Here is a 23,929-nt window from a genome sequence, read left to right as displayed (position 1 = left end):
ATTTATTCCTTTGTTTTAGGCCACATTGTACAAATTTGTTGTAATTCGAGAATTAATAAGTCGTGTGAACAGATTTGTGGCCACATTTTACTAATTTGTTCCCTCGGTTTAGCCGAATCGTGACATTGTTGTACTAATTTGTTGCAATTTGGGAACAAAAAACGTTGTGCGAACAATTTAGTGGCAACAATTTATTAATCCGTTTCCTCGTTTTAGTTCAATCGTGGCCACGTTGTAATACTTTGTTCTAACAAATTAATTAGTCATGGATCAAATCCTGTTTTTTTCTCGGCATGTTATGTATGGGGCTCTGTAAAATAATGCTTGCTGATCAATTTCGTTTTGGTAAAAAAATGTATGCCTTATTGAGCATTAAAGTGAGTGTCAATTTACTGGCAAATTAAATTCACCAAGCCAGAGGTTGCTTTTGTATTCTGTAGAAGAAATAAAGTCATTAAGGTTTGCGGGTGAGTGTGTGTTTGAACTAAACCTTTAAATATGACCAGTATAGATATATAAAGCTCAATATAAACACTTACAATGTCGGTAAAGACCCCTGGTCTCATGAGGTTGATCATCTTGGCCACCTGATAGACGCCCACAGCTCCTTCACTCTCCAGCTGCTGTGACAGTGTGGTGAGAGCACATAACATCCCAGCAGACACTGCACCAAACCTGTCCACACACATAATATATAAACAGAAATGTTGTGCAACCCATTTCCCCTCTTAGGGTGTACTCACACTAGGCACTTTTGTTTTGAAGAAAACATGAGGAAAATCGCTTTCGCTAATAGACTTAATAGATTTATCACAGCACAGCGATTTTCACTTGAAGATTATTACGGAGGTAACTGACGTTGATGGAGGAATTTGCAGCTTTACTCTCTAACTATGATTCATGTTCATCAATAAGGTGAAAACAGACCAGTTATAAACCTAAATTTACTCGAATTGAAAAGTGTACTATCCAAGTAGTAACAGAAGATGTTTGCTGTCGTAATGATAACAGTAGTGAACACACAAGAGTAGTAGCTGTTTCGTGCTCTACATTCATGCATTTGGCAGACGAACCCATGAACCCATGACTTTGGCGGTACAAGCGCCAACGCTCTACTGTTTGAGCTACTGTCTGTACATCACACTACATGGGTACTGCACCCGAGCCCAACCGGTCCGTGCCCGAGCCCACCTCCTTAAGCGGGCCAGAGCACGGTACGCAGCGATCACATGAACCATGTGAAACCATGAAAATGAACCAGACTTTTGGGGTCAAACGTCCTCCAGCACGGTTCAGATCGCCTAGTGTGAGTAAAGCCTTCTAATGTGTCATATGCCAAGTTTAAAAAATATTAAACAAGAAATAAAGTGTAGAGCAGGACTTTTATTTCTATTATTGTTTCTTTAAGAATTGACTGGAACATGACATGTTGTGTCTATGTGACAAGAAGTTAAAGGATGAGGTTAAAAATGTGGGATTGGTGATGTCAGACAGGTTTTTTTAGTATTATTTATATACTACTATTATAGTATTTATTAATATTTAAATTAGCTTTTATTTTTAGATTTTCAGTTTTCATTTTAAGTTTTTCAAGTTTTTAATCTAATATATACAAAATCATGCAAAATATGACCAAGAATGTGCATTTTTAATAACTTTAAGACCTTTATGTTCTCATGAAACTAAAGTGTAGTAATTATTTATTTAACTAAAAAAGAAGGAAAAAAAAGAAGAAGAAATAAATTCAACCAAGCATCTAAATAAGATGCTTTTTATAGATCATGGTACAGGCCATTTTCTGTCTCATTTCATCTTATGTTTTTGCTTCTCTCTCTGACAGCAGTGCAACATCTCCCACCATAAACACTATATTTAAATCTATGGGAATCGAATCCATTACTGTTTCTATTGTTTGACACACTAAGGCGCTGTGATCCAATTAGCTCTAACGAGTATTCCTTAATTTCAACAGACATCACTTTGCAACAAAACGATTAACAATGGCCCCTTCATGTTTATTCATTATGTTAATGTGGTTAGCTTGCCTCATCTGATAAACATGGCGGACTAATTGAGCTTTTCAAAATGTGTAATGTTACTATGGTATCACCCCTAAGAGCTTTCCAAAAGATGGCAGTCTTAATTAGCATTGCGTTCATTAGCGGTGAAGATATGCTAGTCTGTCAAATGCTCCTCCTGCAGGAGCTGTTGACAGAAGCAAGGATCTGGCTCTACTGTGGAGATATTTCTGCGCTCGCCGTCTCCCTGGTGTTTGACAGAGAGCTACTTCTGTCTTGAAGGAATGTGAACTCTTTGTAGTCTCGAAACGGAAGGCCTCTCGTTTCCACTCAGAGAAAATTGAGGCTGCCTCCATCAAATTTCTAGAAGGAGCTGAACATGGAGGACGGCCAAAAAGCTGATCTATCAAGAGCGAATGTTTGAAAATTTATAAGGCTGAATTTCAATATGTCTGAAAAGTATGTATTATGTTGGCGAAGTTAAGTGCATACGTATGAACCAAGTCACAAAACATGAAAATGTTTTATAGTATGTTCCATTTCTGACATACTATATCAGATAGTTAGTATGCAAATTGTGATTGAATCAAATGTTTCTCTCTCTCCAGCCCCTAAAGCCAGAGACAGTTATCAGGCTTAAACAGGTTTTCTAAGCCAAACTGTAAATTAAAAGAGCATTACTTACTCATCGTGCACTATAGTGGGTCCATCTCTGGTCATGGCCTCTTCTTTGATGACATTGATGAGCTCAAAGGTGCTGCTAATGGGAGCGTCAGGGTTTGGCCATTTTGGGCATTGAAAATGACGAACTTCTAAAACATAATCATCCTAAAGAGAGAAAATAAGAGAGAGATAATAATTACAAATTATTTATATTGTTTAAACACACACACACAAAAAAACGTTTCCACAAAAAATATATAGTAGCACAACCATGCCCGTTCATGTTTCATGAACACCAAATCCGCATATTATAATTTTTTCTGAAGGATCATGTGACAGTGAAGCTTTGCCATCACAGAAATAAATTACATTCTTAAATATATTAAAAAAGAAAACAGTTATTTTAAATTGTGTATTGGAAATATTTCACAATTACTGTATGCACTGTATTTTTGATTCAATAAATGCAGCCTTGTTGAGCATAATTGGTATTAAGATGCGTTTTGGTTGATGCTAAATACAGGTTTTAAAATGCTTTGAGCTTGTTCACTTTCGACCACTTCCACAGGTAGTCGAAAACACATTTGACTGGATTGCTTTCATAGTGTAAACGCTCATGTGGTGGAATGTGTTCAAACAGTCACAAAAGACCGTCTACTCTCCGCCTACTGACCTAATGCTTAAACATTATGGGAAAGGCGCCAGCCAGACATGATTTAAACTTGTCGGCTGGAGACCCAAGTTTGGTTTGAAGATGAAAATGTACCAAGCACAATGTTCTCTCACCATTCCTGATTTCTAACACACACTCACAGCGTTCGCCGTGATCTTGCAGCTCAGAACAGAAACAAAAACTGATGCTCTCCGTATGTTTTTCCGTGGTCTCAGGGCGCGTTCATATGTGAATTACACACGCTTTTTTTGTCCATTACATCGAAAGACCATAGACCCTCCCCTCGATGAAATCAGGACAGAAGTCTTAGAAATCGACCAAAACGCATCTTAATACCAGGTGTTAAACAGGGCCTTAGACAACATTAAACAATCTTACAGACACAAACTTTGAAAGGTAGTGCATATTAATAATTATTCAATATAAATTATAGTTAAATATAATTAATTAATGATATTATAACAATATTTATGATAAATATAATATTATATACAGTAACATAATATTAGATGAAATACATACAATTCTAATTTATATTTTCTATATAGTTTCAATCCACATCTTTTCCTCCAAAGACAGACCTGTGTGGCCTCCAGGATGAAGTCATGAATGATGATTTGCTCTTCATTGGAGAGACAGAGTCTGTCTTTACTGATAAGAGTGACTGTAAACGCCTCGCAGTTCATGGCTTCCTCTCGACTCGGCCAATACACAAACTCATCCTCCGCCTGCGGGAACAAACGTGAGTGAGCATCAACACAGAGTAATCAGAGACTTTCAGAAAGACTGGTGCTCTTACAACCAATTCCCATAATTCACCGCTCACAATAAGACATCAGCTGACCTTGAGGAGCACAGTCTATAACATTAACTTGAGCTTCCCTCCTTAGAGGCAGGACATCACTCAAGGCAACAGGGAACTCTACAGATGGTCTTGAATACCCACCAGGCCCTGGTTGTCTGGTAACATGACGATGATTTGAGCATTGTGGTCCCAGATCATCCTCCAGAAATCTTTAGTGGTGTGAGGCAAGGGATGCTGGGTAATGATGAACTCATTGCTCCGGTAGTATCCCTAGTAGTAGTAAGAAAACGTTCAAAAAACAAAAGGACCAATCAATTATTTTGGCTTTCAGTATACAACAGGCAGTATACAACTCATTTTGATTTCAGACACTTAAATAATACCATTAGGGCTTAGTAGTAGTTAAAAATGCTTAATTGCAATGTGAAGTTTGCGTTTGATTCCCTAATGCCTGTTTTCTCATTGACCTGTCATCTTTAAGCCATGTATAAACCCTTTTCTATGTACCATTTGAAAAAAAAAGTGTGTACAAAACCAGTGCACAGGTGCTATAAAACCAACATTACATCAAATGTTCATTCTTACAGCCGTGAAACAGATCAGTTTTTCCTAGAACACTGAGTGCTATTTTGAAATCCAGTACAGGTTAATGTTTAACTGTAGTGGGGGTGTCGAGTACTCACCATTATATAAGACGCATTGATGTAATCAGTGCCTTTCATTCCAGGCAACGGTGCGAGACCAACACGTGCTCTTTCCGCTGAGAGGGACAAAAACAGCCAATCAGGATGCAGAATAAGAGAGCAGGTCAGGGATGTGATCTCATTAGCTCAAACAGTGCTGCAAGCACAGGTTTGTAATATGTGTTGCAATTTGGATACTAGAATATTAGTAGAGATAATTATCATAAAGGGCCATGGTATGAGAAAAAGAATAAAAAAGAAAAGAAAATGGCCACAGACACCACAGCACACAATAAGCAATATACAATAAATCAATTGGATGTGCAATTATATTTAGGTGGCGACAGATGCTTTAATGCTAATAAACCTTAATCGTCTCACATATTTTAGTTTATGTTACTCACATGGGACAACAGAAGAGTTGCGGTTCTTCTCTTTGTTGCATTCTTTCTGAGCACTGAAGCACTCCACGAACCTTGCATTGCACTGAGTCACCAACTGTACATAAAGGAAAAATTATATTTTCAAAGTAGCACAAATACATCACATAAGACAAAGCCGACCTTTAGGATTCAACAGGAAGGAAATATGTCCAGTTGCAGTCTATGTACCATAAACAGAGAGAATTTCAAGGCTCAATAAAAAAAAAAACAAGGAAAAAAACACAAAATGAAACAAAAAACTGAACCCTTTTATTTTTAACAAAACAAAATATTTCGTTAAAACACAAAACAAACAAAACAAAAGATTCATGACATTAAAGTACTGCAATTCCAATCTTTGGAACTCATCAGGAAGGAAATATGCCCTGCAGTTGTAGCCTACCACAGAAAACATGATGAGGATTTATATTCAGGTTGTCAAGCCGAACCAAACAGAACCATAAAAAGTGAGAATTTCAAGGCTCAATAAAACATTTTATAAACTCATGAAACTCAAGCAGACCACATATCACAGATTTTACCCACACAGAACCTGTCAGACTTGGGCTGTAAGTCACAGTGTGCAAACCAGGTATGAAATGATAAAGTATTAAGCGATAAACGTGAACCAATTTCATTCAAAATTCTTCTCCGCATAAATGTGCATTAACAATATCTTCTGATATGCTGAGAGTGTATCGCGCATAGCAGTTCTGCAATCAGCTTGGATGGAAATTGCTTGTCAAAATGACTTTGCATAAGGAAAGAGATAGTACCCACCTTGAACTGCTTCTCTAGTCGTGTTTTGGCCCCTGGGCCCGGCGTCAGGATGTTGTTAACGTAACTGTGCAGCTGACTGGAGGGCACCTCTGTTTCCTTACCAAGAATGGCTTCCATCAAGGCATCGTGGATGAAGATATACTGCTCCTAAACACACAGAGACACGCTTAAGAGACATGCTAGATGACACAAACAAACAGGACAGATTTGGACTGGGGACTCACCTCCGTTTGGACCAGGTAGTTTCTCTGAGTTCGTATATGTTTGAGGAAACCCAGCACATTGACTGAGCCTTTATCCTTCAGCTGTTGTAGCATGCTGTCAATCACAATGTAAGTTCCTGTCCTGCCCACACCAGCACTGAGGAAAACACATTAATAATATGTAAAACTGCTCTCTTTAGCCATTAAATGATCCAGTGGAAGTGTGTGTGTGTGTGTGTGTATTACCTGCAGTGTACAAGCATGGGGCCCATCTCTGGAGTCTGTGCGGCAGAGGACTTCCTGACGAAGGTGAGCACAGGTAACGTGTACTCAGGGACACCCATATCCGGCCACTGAGTGTAGTGATACTGCAGAACTGTTCTCTCACTCTGACGGCCCTTAGTGTTACCCTTCTGACCCTGCAAACATAAACAGACGAAAGTCTCACAACTACACGTGACTCTTCAGCATAAAAGGACAAAGAAGAAGAACACAGACGTCTGCTATTTCTAAAATAAACCAAAACAAGAAACAAAACAAATCAAGACACAAAAAGCAAAAAAAAAAAAAAAAAATCCCCAAGACAAAAAGCAAAACAATAAACAAAGTAAAAAAACAAACAAAGCAAAAAACAAACAAACAAACAAACAAAGTAAAACAAAACAAAGCAAAACATAAACAAAGCAAAGCAAAACAACCCAAAAAAGGATGCTTTTGCGCAATTGTATCTGACACACAAACACCCGATTAATAACCATATGTGACCCTGGATCACAAAACCAGTCACAAGTTGCATGGGTATATTTGTGGCAATAGCCAAAACATTGTAAACATTTTTCTTTTATGCAAAAAATTATTAGGATACTAAGTAAAGATCATGTTCCATGAAGATGTTTAGTAAATTTCCTACCGTAAATATATAAAACATTTATTTTTGTGAGTAAATGCAGCACAATAGTGAACATAAATGGACAACTTTAAAGGTGATTTTCTCAATTTTTCGATTTTATTTTGCACCCTCAGATTCCAGATTTTCAAATATCAATATTGTCCTATCCTAACAAACCATGCATCAATGGAAAGCTTATTTATTCAGCTTTCAGATGATGTATAAATCACAATTTCAAAACATTCAAACTTGTTGACATTCAAACTTGCAGCACTGATGTGTGATACTATTGTACAGAAGCTTTTTTAAAACCATACATTACCATACATGCATTTTTCCTTGTCACATAAAAAAGTTGGCACCTAAACTCAAATCTAACATGCTGCTATAAAAAGAGCCTTATTTCTTTGCCACCGATGGCCTTGCTGTGGCTCTGCGTATTATGAAAGAGATTTACAGAGAAAGCAGATCACTCTCACTGACGCTGTGAAGGCCAGGACCTCGCATAAGCTCCTTAAGACTTTTCTCTCTGGCTTTTAATCCTCAACCGTGCCACAATCCTTCACACAGGTAAAGGAAAGCAGGTCAAACCATGCATAATTACTTTATGGATCATTCTATTAAATGAGTGCCTTTTCCAGTTTGATGAGGTGATTTTAAAATGTATGTTTATAAAAATATATATATCTGAATAATCAACAAAGATTGTTTTGAAGTGATAATAAATGGCATTGTGTACCGGGGAGCAAGGAAGGCATGAGGAGAAGAGGAACTAATGCAGGATATTTAACAAGCAAAGCAAACAGGAACCAAGGAACACAAAGGGCAGGAACACAACAAACAACTGACAACCCAACACACCAAACACTGGGGCTTATATACACAGGGACCTAGATTAACAAGACACAGGTGAGAACAATGAGGGACTAATATGGGGAACCCCGAAAAAACAGTTTATCAAACTATATATCAAACACTAAATACATAAAAGTCCAAAGAAGAAACAAGTGATATGACACATTGTACCATCTCAAGCTAAATTTATTTTAATTGAAGGAACTCCCCTCATGAAGGAAAAACAAATCAAAACAGTTTAATTTAACACACATTTAACCAACAAGTCTTGTGGTCAAACTTGTGAAACTATAAGGTGCTTCATAGATACTAAATCATGGTAACAAGGTTTTCAGTGTTTAAATGTAAGGGTAGGCAATGTTTTTCATGAAAGCTTTTTGTTATACTGGCTGAAACTCTCACAACCTGATAGCAACCAATAATGGAAGTGGTCTAGATATAAAAAAAATACATATATCTTCTGTGGAAGTCTCAGGACCAACAAAATTTCTTCTAATCATTGCATTCGGTTAAAAAAAAATAAAAAAAAATAAATAAATATAGCTGCAAGCAGCAATTATCGGGGCCAAGCAGAACAAGACGACAAGACGTGTCAGACCAACTGCAACAATGAGACAAGTTTGGCATCAATATGTCAAGGCATTGCAGAGATAAAGCCTGAATAGTCTTTTTGGCATCATGCCTCAACTTTGCTGCTGCGCTATACGAAAACAGTTTCGTCTATCGACACGAAATCCATAACTTTTAGTCGACACCATCTGGAGCTGATACGATTCGATTTTGGTGAAAATCGGACAAACGGTCTAGGAGGAGTTCGAAAAGTAGGTTTTGAATGAAAATCAAGATGGCGGACAGGAAGTTCGGCCAAATAAGGAAAACTTGGTATCTATGTTCTCGCCTTGACCCAAGGAATCTATTAAGACCAGTGACTTTACAATAGCCAGATTTATTCAAAAGTTATTCGCATTTTTGGAAATTTTGTTATAACTTTTGACCACTAGGTGGCACTCATGCTCCTTCAGGGCATCGTTCTGATGACCCATACCAAGTTTCGCAACAATCCGTTAATGCGTTCTTAAAATAGAGCATTTTTGCACTAAATTCAAAATGGCCGACATCCAAAATGGCTGATCTGGGAAAATTGGATATCATTTGACTCAGCATGACACCCTGAATCTAACGAGACAACTTTCATGATTTTTGGACAAACCATTCAGAAGTTATAAGCAAAAACAGCCATTTTTCATATCTCCGGACCACTAGGTGGCGCTGCGCGGAAACGCAGCATGTAGCCTCAGGTCATGCTTATGATGATATGTACCAAGTTTGGTCTGAATACGATAAAGCGTTGCGGAGATACAGGCTTGTGTCTGTTTTCGCAAGCGCTACGTAAAATTTGTTTGCATGGTATTCGAAAACGGTTAAGCGAATCAACTTGAATTCAACTCCATAACTTTTTGTCAACACAGTCTGGAGATGATCTGGTTCAATTTTCGTGAAAATCGGAGCAACGGCCTAGGAGGAGTTCGAAAAAGTAGGTTTTTTGGAAAATTCAAAATGGCGGAAAAATCTCCATGGCGGAAAATGACGTCATATGGTGCATTCGAATCATCTTGAGCTAAGGAATCAGGTGAAAAAATAATTTTGTTTCTAGCCCTTGTGGTTCAAAAGTTATTAGCATAAACATGAGTGCAACTTTGGACAGTTGGTGGCGCTAGAGGGATTTGTTTTAAGACACCCAATTTGCTATGGTGACAGGTTGGACTGTTCTCTATCAGTGTGCCAAATTTCATAACTTTCCCGCAAGCGGTTCTATGGGCTGCCATAGACACCCAGTCGGAAGAAACGGCAGAATAATAAGAAGAACGGGAACAGATACAATAGGTGCCTCCGCACCTTCGGTGCTTGGCCCCTAATAATGTACGTATACTGCGTCACAGCACTTGCATATTGTTGTCCTATTGTTAGTTTAATTGTTTCTATTGCTCTCATCATTTGTAAATGTAATGTAAATGTACCTGGTCTGTCAACCTATGTATTTCCATTTTATGTTCATCAAATTGAGTATTGGCTAATAGAACAAGGAGAGGTTGGAAATACATGGGTGGGGAAAGGTAAAAAAATAATAAACAAATACTGTTCACGTGTTTAAAAAATGGTCAATATTAACCAATTAACCAAAAGTTGTTATCAGCTATTCATTGCTAAAGTGATTTTTTAACACATTCGTAGTAAATAATGGCACCCATTTTGTTGAATGATCCATTTTCAATGTGTTTTTTGGTTTAAGTAGCGAGATTAAAAAACGGTTACCTTCTTTACTTTGGTGTTTCTGATAGTGAAGATGCGGAGTGTGTAGCACGCCATAACTTTGGTTCTCTTCAGCGTCACCACAATATTACCATATTCTTCACTGTTCTCTGTTGGCCAATACTGGTCGCATTTTCTCTGTGAGATGCACACGAAAAGGGGATAAGTTTAAAGAGGCCTTATGAAACGAATGATTGTTCGATGATTCAGAAATTGTAATGGTTGTCATAACTCACTCTGCCTTTCTCCACCAGGTTAGTGATCATGACTATAATGCCGGTGTTCTGTTCCCACACCATCCGCCAGAAGTCTTCAAACGTGGATTTGAGAGGACCCTGAGCTGCGACGTAGGCCTTGGGTTTATTGTAGCCCTGCAGAGGAGAGAGATACAGAAATATACATCACAGTCAAGTTATTATTCATACTGAAGCCCTCACATCTGCAGACATCACTCACATCCACATAGTTGGCATTGATGTAGTCACTGTGTTTGGAGTCTTTGCCCGCCAGAGGCCTGAGCTTCACTCGACTGTGGTCGTCTGGAGGAAGAAAGAGAGATGGACAGTGAGAGACACGTCTGATGTCTGACCTACAGTCTGAGACCACAATCAAAATCTGCAATTCAAACATGCAAACAACTGTGGAAACATTATGACAAAATATTGCCTCCAATGAAGCACAAAATGCTCACCTGAAACATTCTCAAAATATGTAAGATAACAAGATCACTGTTTCTTTTAGTTCATGCAGCTGCTGTCATTAAAGCAAAGAAATCTCTTAAGTTTAATTTGATCAAAAGCACAGTAAAAAACAATGATATTTTGACATATTACTGTTTTCTATTTTAAAATGTATGTATTCTTGTGATGCAAAGCTGAATTTTCAGCATCATTACTCCAGTCTTCAGTGTCACATGATCCTTCAGAAATCATTCTAATATGCTGATTTGCTGCTCAAGAAACATTTCTGATTATTATCAATGTTAAACAAAGCTAAATCTTTTGGTATTTTCAAATCACAGCTTAAAACTCATTTTTTTAGGTTTGCTTTTAATTGATTTATTGTCTTTTATGTTTATTTTACAGTGTATTATGTCTCTTTGTGTGCTGTATTTTTGTTGTTTTAATTGTTTCTGTACAGCGCTTTGAGATGTACATTTAAAGGCGCTATAGAAAATAAAGGTTATTATTATTATTATTATAAATGTCTTTACCGTCATTTTAGATCAATTTAATGCATCCCTGCTATAATATAATTTGTAAAGAAAAAAAAAAAGCGAGATGAAGATAGAAGAATTTTCACAGGAGGTCTCAGACTTTTGGACCCCTAGCATAGAAAGAGACTCACAGGCTATGATGTTGATGTATCTGTTTTTGTGCTTGTTGTCAGGATGATTGGAGTGTTCTGATGTGATCTTCATATCTGCTGTGCAGCGCTGCACTTCCTACAACACACACACACACACAAGACATCATACATTTCATTTAATTTCATCATACAAAAAACTCCTTTTCATACACATGACATATACAGAGCAGGAAAGAAAGAAATGTAATTTTCCCCAGTACTCAAACCAAGTGGCATCTGCAAACAAATGATCCTTTAAGCTTTTTCTGTTTCTTTTTTTTTTTTACAGAAAAGGTGATTTTCAGTGTTCCTCAAGTTCACATAGATGTACAAGCAGAGTTACCACCGGTGAAGTTTACATTTACATTTACATGCATTCATTCATCAGATGCTTAACAAGCGATAACAAATGATTCATCTAATAAAATGGATGTAGATGATGTAGTTCATCACATTAACAACTACATGAACCTAAAAGTGATCAAATACTTTTTGGAATCATTTTGAACAGTATATAAATTGTTTTTATAATTTGCTTTTACAGTTTGTTATCTAATACAATGATATTCAAACCTTGTTACATGTGACATACAATTACTGTGCATTTACACAAATTCTCTCCAGTTTGCAGGTATCATGTACAGCAGGTTCAGCACTGCTAACATCCTGAGGCTGTTAACAGATCTCTCAATAAACACACGAACACATGACACAACTGTTAACAACAAAAACCTTGACATTTAAGTGACATACTTGAAAACAAGAATTGGCTGCGTGTGCATTAGTTGGATGTGTGTTTGTATTGCGTTTGGAGGGTGTGTGGACACGGTCGTTTAAAACCACAAATCTGCCAGGGGCTGTTTTCAATAACTCTCTCATCTGCACACACACACACACACCTGTGTGGTTTCTGGTTACCTGCACCTGAACTAACCCCGCTCACATTCTGAGAAGAGCTGCTACTTCACACAAGGTCACGGGATAAAGTCAGCATTTATGTGAGGATGGTCCACCACCGTCAATTCTATACATGTGACCTGTGATGTCATATGTGATGCTGGTGGTATTACGTGAGTTTTTTTTTCTTTTAAGTCATCGTGAACAACCCATTAACTAACCCATTTTACTTCCTTAAGTGAAAAAGTATTCAACAAGAAAAAAGTTACATTGGGAATTGATTGGATGATGAAAAGTGCGCTTTCCATTATCTGAATGCAAAACAAGTAAACATCAAGCCTGCTGGGTCAATCTCGATGTACAGTGTCTCACTGGTTAACATGAAGAGAACATCAAGATAACAGAGACGTTTTTGTCCATGTCAATGCTAAACTGTACAATTCAGTGTCAAGAAATGAATGTAATGTTATCTTAGTAAATATCAAATATTTGTTTATTCATTTTTTGATGTCTGTGAATCAATGTCCTATTTCAAAAACTCTAGAATGGGTTAAAGTCATTTTTATTTGGAATAATTGAATCAGTGTCTGGTGCAGAGGGGTTACTGTGGTACAGTTATAGGTACGTTCTAGGAAATCTTAATGAACAAATTCAATCTTACATATTAATTCAATCCTCCATATGAGCAAAAACAAGACATTGTTTGTATAGTATTGATTATTGACGTCCATCCATCCATCTTTCGTTTATTAACATTATAAGTGCACCTCAATGAATATATAAAAATAATCAAATCCATGTCATGACCTCTTTAAAAATTTGGGAAGGTTCTGAGAGTGTTTTGGGAACTAAACATATTTAGCTTATTCATTATTTGCCATTTAACACTGACCGGAATAAAATGAAGTTGTGTTTTGTTGCTAAGACATGTGAAAGGCTGTATGACCTACAACAGCAGAATAAAATAATTTCTAGACAGCTATTTGGCTGTACAGTTATTATGTTGTTAGGCTATTATATTATTTGGTCATTTTATCTTAGTAAAACTATCAATTAAATAATAACATCTTAAAAGAGTTGATATTATCATAAAAGAGGTTGAGGAACCAATCACATTTTTAGAAAAGATAAAATGATTGATTTTATGGTGTCTTTAAAGAGTCTTACAGCATTAAATCTAATTAAATGACCAAATAAATACAAACACAAAACTACAATAAAACTATAAAAGGAAATAAGCATGTCCTCCATGCGACTCTATCTTCCTCTCTGATGTTCTCCATTCACTCTTCTCTCGTTTTCAGCTGAATGCCAAACTTCTCCAAGTGTCCTCTTCCTTTTTTCCCTTTGAGCCAGTTTTCTTCCCCCCTCCCACGTCTAAAAACCCTCACGCCCGGGCCGCATATAATCCCTGTGCCTGTCCAGGCCAAGCCGAAACCCCTCCTGTCCTCCCTGGCTCCCATGATCACTGCCACCCCAGCCATTGCTTCTTTTTTTCCGGCCCCAGTTGCACAAAGCCACTTGTCAGGGGCCTGGGGGCTCCGTCCAAAGGGGGTTTGGCTCAGCTGTCCTGCCTCTTCTTCTCTGCTCGAGTAGTGGAGGCGAGAGAGAGGGGTCAGGAACCACAGAGGAATCCATTGAGGGGAAACAGCACCAGAAACCCCCCTGGAACCACTTCCCAATGTCCATCAAGCCCACATGAGCGCAGGCATACACTTTCTGAGGAACAAAGGAGCCAAGTGAGGCCCTCAGAGGAACCTTGGTGACCCACACACCTCCCCTTCTCTCCTCCCCTCATTCTCTTCTCCGAACGAGGGAAAGTAGAAGACCTAAATTCAAAGATTTTCCTTTCCATTTTGACAAACACAACAGACATAAGCCACATTCACACAGTGTTCTGGACTGACAACTGTATTTACTAACAGGTGCGTGGCAAAAACAATAGGGCTGTCATTCAATTTTGAATAATTAAACAAATATGTTTCGAAAAATGAAGGTGGCAAAATTGAGTTGTCACGAACATACAAAAAACATGAGAACTGACCAAAAACGAGCAGCTGGCTATGTGTAATTTATCAGTGTCAGAAATGAATGTTTATGAAATGACATTTTCCCATCTTTTGGAAATTTTTGCTATTATTGGGATTTTTTTCTAACATAACAAAACATGCTTTTAATTTAATTTAATTTAATTTAAACTTCCAAAATGAATTTTTGAATATATAATCGTTTTAATTTTTAATGTTTTATTTATAAGATTAACTTTGAACTAAACCACTTAAAGAGTTTTTCCAACCTATCAAAGCAAGCTATTAATAATTTAATTTAATTTAATTTAATTTAATTTAATTTAATTTAATTTAATTTAATTTAATTTAATTTAATTTAATTTAATTTAATTTAATTTAATTTATTAAGTTAAGTTAAGTTAAGTTAAGTTAAGTAACTTCTAAACTTCCAAAATATATTTTTTATTTTTTAGGTTTTAAATATAAGATTAACTTTGAACTAAACTACTTAAAATTCGCCGGGCCACAGATTCAAGCAAAATCAGTATAACTTATACGATTATACAAATAAAAAATGTATTTTTGCCCCATATAATCTTAATATTTATTATAAAATAAAATGAAATGAAAGAATAAATAAATCATTAAGCAAGCTTGTAAAATAAATAAAAATGAATAAAAGCAGGTACTGTTAGTGGTGCATACTTTCAGCTGAAGACCGGCTCAGATTGTATCGCTGAACTGCTTATACTTAAATCATCCTTGATTGGTGAAACAATACATTTTGGCTACGGCCTCAAACATTTGTCTGCAACAGCAAACACATCTGAGCAAAAATTTAGTAATGTGGGCACGGCCAAAGCTATTACTGCAGAAAAGACCTCCAGAACATCAGGATACTTCAGAATCCTGATCCACAGAGGACACAATAAACCCAGCATGTGTGTGTGTGTGTGTGTGTGTGTGTGCGCACAGCTCTGACCTGCAGGCGATCATCGGTTGCCAAACATTTGAGATTGTTCATTGATATTCACCTGTGCAACTGAAAGCACAAGCAGACGCTGTGGCCCAAGACTCAATGGTTAACTAATTACCAGTCATCCTTGTACAAACTGCCATCACATTAGTCGGACAGAATGTTGTTGTGGTTTTCTGGCTTCCGCGCCGCACTAACACACACACAGCAGAGAGAGTCCAAACTCGGTGTGAAAAAAGATGCCAACGTTCAGATGGCCTAATTCATTCTCACACAGGCTGAGTTCAACTGGCTTGTCCTGTCCAGCCACCTGCCAGAAACCAACATCTGCGGAGGGATCCCGGCCCAGCTGTTCTCAGGCACACACCAGAACATGTCAACAGAACCACTGCAGCGAGGCCGAGGAACCACATGAGACGGGACCTCTGTTTACAAAAGTCTGAGGGAGTTTGCTGAGAGCGAAGAGTTATAGAGACGGGACACACTTGTAAAGTGTGTGTGTGCAGATCTCACCTCAAAATCTTCTGAGAAGCCGTGTTGGTTGTTGGAGTAGAGTTCTGATACATGCTTGATAAACTGTTTAACAGGGATGGCCTCCATATCATCTGAAACAGAAACAAAAAAGAGATGCATTTTCGCTTTTGTTGTCTTATCATTAGAAAACAAGACTTACCATCAAAGTGGAGTTAGTATGCCTGTTAAAAATATACAACATTTTGATCGTTTATCATTTTCAGTGTTCATTATTTTGGATAAAACAAATAAAAATTATTTACCAATAAATACAATTATTAATATAATTGTTATTCAATATTTTATACAATTATATAAAATGACACAATAACTTAAATGCTTTTCCTTTTATTAAATTTTAGATTTTCAATTTTCAAATTGTGATTGACACTGAGGGAATACTTTTGGCATAGATAATATTAGCAAAAATATATATTTTTTATGCAGTGTCACATTTTTGAAAACTGCACTACAACAATAGATTTGACTATCAGTTCTGGCAGCAAAAGTAGCATACAAGTGTCTCCAGTGCTGGCACATTGATCCTTCTTAACGACAGCATCTGTGCTTTAATTGGTTTACTTGCTGATAAGATAATCAACAACTCAATGTGTTGACTGTTCAACTTCAGTCACGGTGAAAACCCCCACAAAAAACTGACCGGATTCACACTCCAATAAGCCGACAAACTGTCACTCAAATCTGTCTTGAGTCTAAATACACATGATTAAGCCTGTAAAGAGAAAAATAAACAAACATACCAAAAATACACACATCACCCACATCACGGTAAAAACTAATTTAACTCAAATCAAGACAGAAAAAAACCCTGTCATCATTTCATTTTAATTTGGTTATAACAAAGTAACAACTAAAATGTATTTATTATAGTTAAAATATAATAAAAATGTAATGACTATGATTACCAATCACATTGTCAATAATTTATATAATAATGTTGTGATTTGAATTATTTAATCCTTTTAGAATAACATAATTAAAATAAAAAAAATAATCACATACACTAACCGTTTAAAAGCTTGGGGTTGGAAAGATTTTTAAGAAAATATTATTAAAATTTTAATAACTGTTGTCTAATAAAATATATATTTTTTAAATTATTTATTTCTGTAATAGCAAAGCTGAATTTTCTGCATCATTACTCCAGTCTTCTGTGTCACATGATCCTTCAGAAATCATTCTAATATGCTGATTCGCTGCTCAAGAAACATTTCTTATTATCTTCTTATGCTGCTTTCACATCATGTTGTAATTACCGTAATTACAAGATGACCACATGTGACGTTCAACTCAGAACTGTTTATGTCCTCTGACTCAAATTATGAGTTTCAGTGGCAAAACCAAAATGAAACTGCAGAGGTCAGGTGACTCAGTGGTCATGTGGTAGCTCTCCGACAAGCTGTAAGGACGTGAATGCATTTTACAAGTCAGAATCCCGCAATTATGGTAATTCCGACATGGCATGAAAGCACCTTTAACTCAACTCATTATTATTGGATTTAATAAAGACTGTTTTCGTTTGACTCCTCGTCTTCTGGCATGAAACTAAAGATGGCGCAGGCTGATAGGTCCTTAATTTATTTGGTAGCGATCGCATCATCATCTACATAGCACAGCTGATTGGTTGATGTTCTATCAGCAGCCAATGAGCTGCGGGTCAACATTCAAATACCGGTAGTGTTGCTGTTAGCTGTAAGTAGTCTGCAGCGAGCTTTCAGAAAGCATCTGAAATCAACATCTAAGATAAGTGAACACTCTTTTACTCCATATCTCTGTGCATATTGATAAATGAAAATTAGCCCATGATTTACTCACCCTGAAGCCATCCTAGGTGTATTTGCCTCTTCTTTCAGACGAATACAATCGGAGTTATATTAAAAAATGCCCTGGCTCTTCCAAGCTTTATAATGGGAGTCAATGGGCATATACGATTTTGGAAGTCCATCAAAGCGCATCCATCCGTGATTAAAGTGCTCCACACGGCTCTGGCGGGTTAATAAACGCCTTCTAAAGTGAAGCGATGCGTTTGTGTAAGAAAAATATCCATATTTAAAACTTTATCGACTAAAATAACTAGCTTCCGGCAGACGGCCGTACGCATCGATTTACGGCGAAAGAGTAACACTTGAACTTGATGCACAACGTAATGACGAACGCGGTTGCCCAGCCCTGTTTGTTTGAACGACGAGAGTCGCCAAAGCTTACGCTACTCCTACACCCTACATCATACATCGCCAAGAGTTACTCTTTTGGCGCAAGTCGACTTGCGTGCGTCCGTCTACTGGAAGCTAGTTATTTTAGTCTATAAAGTTGTAAATATGGATATTTTTCTTACACGATCACATTGCTTCACTTCAGAAGGCCTTTATTAACCCGGAGATGCGTGGAGCACTTTAATCATGAATGGATGCGCTTTGATGGACTTCCAAACAAATATACCCATTCACTCCCATTATAAAGCTTGGAAGAGCCAGGACATTTTTAATATAACTCCGATTGTATTCGTCTGAAAGAAGAGTCATAAACACCTAGGATGGCTCCAGGGTGAGTAAATCATGGGCTAATTTTCATTCTTGGGTGAACTATCCCTTTAACACTAATAAAGGTGATTCACGAACCTTCTGTCTTTTTCCTAAAGTGTCTACAGCTGAATACTGCTAACAAACAAATTTTGGCATCCATTGACGCCAGAAACAAACTGGGAAATTCAGCCAGAAACTGAAGGCTCTATTTAGCAGGAAAGCGTCCATGTTTGAAAGGACAGTGAACTCGAAGTGCCATATGAGCCGGAGCCAGCGGAGAGAGAGAGGCTGCTGTCCGCACTAAATGGATCTTTGTAAAATACAGAGGCCAGTCCTCGCCAAGCTGGAACACAGATGCCTAAATTGGATTGAGGGCACAGTGCCAACGTTATTGTGAGTCGTGCCACCACACAACAATGAAAATTGGTTCCAATGAAGTGCTTATGGGAAAGCCCGAGCAAATCAATGGCTCTCGTTGCATTAAGATCTGGGTTCCACTACACTGACTAACCCGGACCTGGATTGGACACATACTGTCCACCCACACCCACACACACACACACACACACAAAGGCAATGAGCCAAAGTGAGATAGACTCAGATGAAGCCATTTTCTTGGCTCCTAACCTTAATGGTTAATGGGTATGCATGTAAAAGTGTGTGGGTACATGCAGATGGACCAGATAAACAACACTTTTCTTCTCTGGTAACCGCAGAGTCCCTGCACAAACCTAACAAGACCACATATCCTCAAACAGCTCTCTCAAAACATCTACTTTGTCTATATTCAACAAACTCTTCAATGTAGCTCACACTCCGCCAATCCAGCTTACAGTAAACATGACACCAGCCATTCCAGAAAATCTTTTCTTAAAAACAGGAAACTCCATTCCAAAATTCCCAACCATTGAGTGTTATGGGTAAAGCAGCTAGACTTATGTAGTTACAGAAAAGAGTCGTGCTTACTAGGGATGCACGATATATCAGCCACCATATCGACACTTCAGATGCGCACTGTTTGCCATGATGGTTTTGAATTGCTTGAAATATGAATGGAATCTACAGTTCAGGAAGGAAAATACAGTTAAGTGCAACATGTGCAGCACAAGTCTGTCATATAGGCTACATACAATTATAATGAGAACATTATAATTGTGTGCTTGGGACATGGCTTTTAAAGGTGAGACTTGTTTTTGTAAAAAAAAATTGGATTTAGATTTATCGGCCAGTATATCAGTTATCGACTTCCAAATATAAAGAATGATCGGTTATTGGTATTGGCCAACATTTTCATTTCGGTGCATACCTGCGCAAAACACACAGCCATGATGCAAGGATGGGGAGGATGGTTGCCAGGGTCTGTTGCGAGTGGTTGCTAGGACATTCATAGGGAGTCGTGGATGGTTTCCAGGGTGTTGATAAGGTGCTGTGAGTGGCTGCTATGTCTTTGCTTGGTGGTTGCTTGAGTGTTATGGGTGGTTGACAGGGTGCCATGGGTAGATGTCAGGACATTTCTAGTTGGTTGCCAGGGCGTTGCTAGCTAGGCATTTGCTAGGCATTGTTGTGGTTGGTTGACAGAGTATTGATGGGGAGCTGAGGATGGTTGTTAGGTCCTAGCTTGGTAGTTGCTGGAGTGTCATGAGTGGGTGCTAGGGTATTGCTAGGGAGCCGTGAGTAGTTATGAGTGGTTGTCGGGACATTGCTCAGGGGTTGTCAGGGCGTTGCTACCCAGGTAGTTGCTTGTGCATTGTTGGTGGTTGTTAGGGACTTTTGGGTGGTCGTCAGGGCATTTCTAGGCTGTTACTGTAGGGTATCATGGGTAGCTCCAGATGGTTGTCAGGACATTACTAGGAGGTTGCTAGGGCTTTGCTAGCCAGGTTGTTGCTCAGGTGATATTGGCGACTACTAGGGTGTTGCTAGGTGGTTTCTGGGGTGTTGTTGATGGTTGAAGGCCAATCACACCACACAGACAAACGCCAGCAAACAAGTTTGCCGTTGGATTTAGGATTTTATGAAAAATATCTGTCATGTTCACACTGTCCCAACAGACACCAACAAACCAAACATGTTTAGTCGGGCGAAAACTAACCCCGACCAACGCCGACAGACGCCGACAGGGGTAACACACTGATCTGACAAAACCCAACAAACATGTTTGTTGGTGTTTGTCTGTGTGGAGTGAATTGGCCTTTAGGCAGTGCTAGGGTGTTCAGGGTGGTTGTTTACTGTCCCAAGTCAAACGAACCGCACCCAAGTTTATAATATAATTATAATAAGTAGATATAGATTGGGTAGTTCCTTGAATGCAAGTCTATGGGATTTTTTTTACCCATTTTATTGACCACCATGTAAAAATTAACACTTAGAATAGAAAGTTAAAGGATTTGACATATCATTCTACAGCACATGATGTGAGAGGAAGTCTACTATTTAGTAGGCTAGGAGTTCGTTCAAATTGTAAAAGTGCAACTGCAAGTACCATACAATAAGAAAGAGAAAATATTGATGAAATCAACCACAAGGTGGCGCTATGCCCAACGCCTCATGCTTGTGAACACAGCTGGTTTCCTCCCTGTTTCCCAGAAGCTGAAAACTTCATTATAGCCACTTCATGTCAAAATCAATGCAGAAATTGATTTTTAGATTCCACACTAATCGCACAGAATAACAGTCTTTAGAGAACACAGAGATAAGGTCTATTCCACACAAACACACATATGCTAAGACGACAGCCACAGTTTGTTGAATCTTGGCACTGTTAAAAATCGTATGTAATCCAACCTTTTACCTATAATGCAATAGGTAAGAAAGAAAGGCATACACTTACAATGTTTTGTTTCATCATATTGACATTAGATCATATCAAACCACCTGTTATCTATGAATTCTTCCTTATGTAATTGGATCACAGTGGACTGTATCTTTAGGTCATATCAAAGCGTTTGACTGATCTGAGATCTGTTAGATGACACCTACCTGGGATAGGGATGACTGGGATGCTCTCATTGGGCACAACTCTGGGTGAGTTGCTGTCTTCAACGTAGAAATGAGCCGTTTGGAAACACCTCCTGTGGAAGAGAGACAAGGAGAGACGGTCAAGTGACGTAACGGCCGTTCAGCGCTGCTTTAATGTCTCCAGGAGGTGCGGTTTAGGTGACAATCCCCACCAGAGTAAACACACAGTCTGTTGGGTACGTATAACAGGATCAAGATGAACTTTGAACCCTCTTTTTAAAGAACAAATCAAACACTCACAACATAGATTAGAGCCCCACACTTCAAACACTAGAGCCTCAATGCACATGCTTGCTTAAAGAAATAGCTCACAAAAATGCAAATCTTATCATTTTCTCACTCTCATGTGTTTACAGTACAAACCTATATATACTACTGTGAAATGCAAAAAGTTATTTTTTAGTCATACTTTTATGTATTTCTATAGTAGTGCATAGCAAGCTTGAACATTCTGAGACACAACTTCCCCTTTTGTGTTCCATGTAAGAAAGAAAGTCATAGAGATTTGGACAGGCTACCCCAAACTCTCCACATAAAATAAACCATTTAATTTTTTTATTATTATTATTATTTACAATGATCAAACACAATATTTTAATACAATTTTCATATTTAACAATTTTATCATAATAAAATATCAAATTATTATTTTATATAATTATAATGAATTAAATGAATAAATTAATGAATGCAAATAAATAAATTAAATAATACTGTCTACTAATTTTGACAATTTTGTCTGCAAAACCCACACTTTTTTACTCCCAAAATCCATGAAACATTTTCTATCAAACTAAACGTCTATCAAACATTTTCAAACTAAATGTCTATAACCCGTCTGTATGAAGTCCATTTAGAACAAAACACACCAGATAACAAGGTAAACATAGAAACCCAGACTGTCAGGATGAATTATTGGCAGTTGTTTCAAGTTTGAGAGTCGTAAACTGGTTTTACCTCTTTCTTTCACTTTGCAAGAGAATAGATAAGCAGGTAAAAAACTAAATCCCCATCCAGTAAAAATAAAACAAACAGAAAGAGAAGGACAACAGGAGAAGGTTGTTTTAAAGTTACAAAAACTCGAAGTTTTGGACGTCAACCCGATAAGCCAGCGGGAGTCTCGTCTGTCCTACCTGTACTTGATGCACAGCAGAGAACATAAGCTGTTCATCCCTGCAAAGAACGAGGGATTTTAGGAGAGGTGAGTGACTGTAGGCTCCGCATGCTGCCGCTGAGCAAACAGAGCCATGAGTGTGTGAAGAGAGAGAGGGGGTGGAGAGAGGGCTGGTCCTGACGCATCACATGCACAGGGCTTTACACAAGAGCTAGAGCTGCTGGGGTCAGACGTGAACAGTTCGCTGATCCCAGATCAGTCCACAACTGATCTGATAAACCACAGACACCTGCTGCCCTTCCCTCTGAAAACACACACACACCCTTCCAGATGGACACTCCTTTGTGTCCAACTACTCCATTCTTGTATTGAACTCTTAACTCTTCTTTCTGTCCAAGAGAATGAAGAATACCATAAACATCTTGTTCAAAACCCTTACGAATTTCTTCTGTTCAAGTGGATTTTTTATGAATTTGTGAAGTCAATTCTTAACTCTTAAGCTCCAAAAAAGACAAAAAGCACAATTAAATTAGTCCATAAAACTCATACACTATAGTCCAAGTCTTGTGAAGCCATGCAGTAACTTTGTGTGATGTTGTGTTATTTTTGTAAAAATTCTATACTATTATAGTTCTTATTAACATTTTGAATTAGCTTTTATTTTTGTATCTATTCTTTTTTTATATATATTTTCAATAAAAATTTGGTTTAATTTTTAGCAATTTTGCTATGTGCTTTTATTTTTTTATTACTATTTACATTTTAGTTTTAGTCTGCATTCAGTTTTAAATTTGTATTTATTCCCAGTTAGTAATTTTAAAGGAGAACTCCGGTTCAGCCAGCGCACATACTTGTATTTACTTCCTGTTTTCGGTCGAAGTCCAAAGTAGTCGATTGTCGAGTTCACGCGCGTGATCATAGGTACATAAACCCATGAGCGTGAACTCGACAATCGACTACTGTGGACTTCGACCGAAAACAGGAAGTAAATACAGGTATGTGCGCGGGCTGAATTAACATCATTTTTATTCATATCTTTCACATCTACTGCAGTCAGATTCACCGTGTTCACTCTGAAGGAATCACTCAACATGGCTGTGCACTTGTAAGGACACATCAAGGATGTTAAGAGGCTAAAAGCAGGTTTAAAACTTGCCCCATTGAAGTCAACAGGGTGCAAATTTTAAAAAGAGGATAACACGGTGTAGGCAACA

The 23,929-nt window shown here is 37.8% G+C and overlaps 1 protein-coding gene across 2 annotated transcripts in view; it reads right to left on the bottom strand.

Annotated features, from left to right (window-relative positions):
* ptprga (protein tyrosine phosphatase receptor type Ga) overlaps positions 1 to 23,929 on the bottom strand; it is a 256,101-nt gene that overhangs the window by 3,750 nt on the left and 228,422 nt on the right. For both annotated transcript variants that reach the window (XM_079857645.1, XM_079857646.1), the window contains exons 14-28: positions 21,563 to 21,654; positions 16,044 to 16,135; positions 11,649 to 11,745; positions 10,758 to 10,840; positions 10,538 to 10,672; positions 10,305 to 10,439; positions 6,494 to 6,666; positions 6,269 to 6,404; positions 6,045 to 6,191; positions 5,247 to 5,340; positions 4,843 to 4,919; positions 4,301 to 4,429; positions 3,936 to 4,082; positions 2,704 to 2,846; positions 540 to 675 (exon numbers count right to left, since the gene is read on the bottom strand). In XM_079857645.1, the coding sequence (XP_079713771.1) occupies positions 540 to 675; positions 2,704 to 2,846; positions 3,936 to 4,082; positions 4,301 to 4,429; positions 4,843 to 4,919; positions 5,247 to 5,340; positions 6,045 to 6,191; positions 6,269 to 6,404; positions 6,494 to 6,666; positions 10,305 to 10,439; positions 10,538 to 10,672; positions 10,758 to 10,840; positions 11,649 to 11,745; positions 16,044 to 16,135; positions 21,563 to 21,654 (1,816 nt within the window). The remainder of the gene's footprint in view (positions 1 to 539; positions 676 to 2,703; positions 2,847 to 3,935; positions 4,083 to 4,300; positions 4,430 to 4,842; positions 4,920 to 5,246; positions 5,341 to 6,044; positions 6,192 to 6,268; positions 6,405 to 6,493; positions 6,667 to 10,304; positions 10,440 to 10,537; positions 10,673 to 10,757; positions 10,841 to 11,648; positions 11,746 to 16,043; positions 16,136 to 21,562; positions 21,655 to 23,929) is intronic.

This window comes from Squalius cephalus (assembly GCF_949319135.1).
Source record: "Squalius cephalus genome assembly, chromosome: 22".
In the NCBI taxonomy this organism is placed as follows: Eukaryota; Metazoa; Chordata; class Actinopteri; order Cypriniformes; family Leuciscidae; genus Squalius; species Squalius cephalus.
This window is presented reverse-complemented; position numbering and strand designations above follow the sequence as displayed.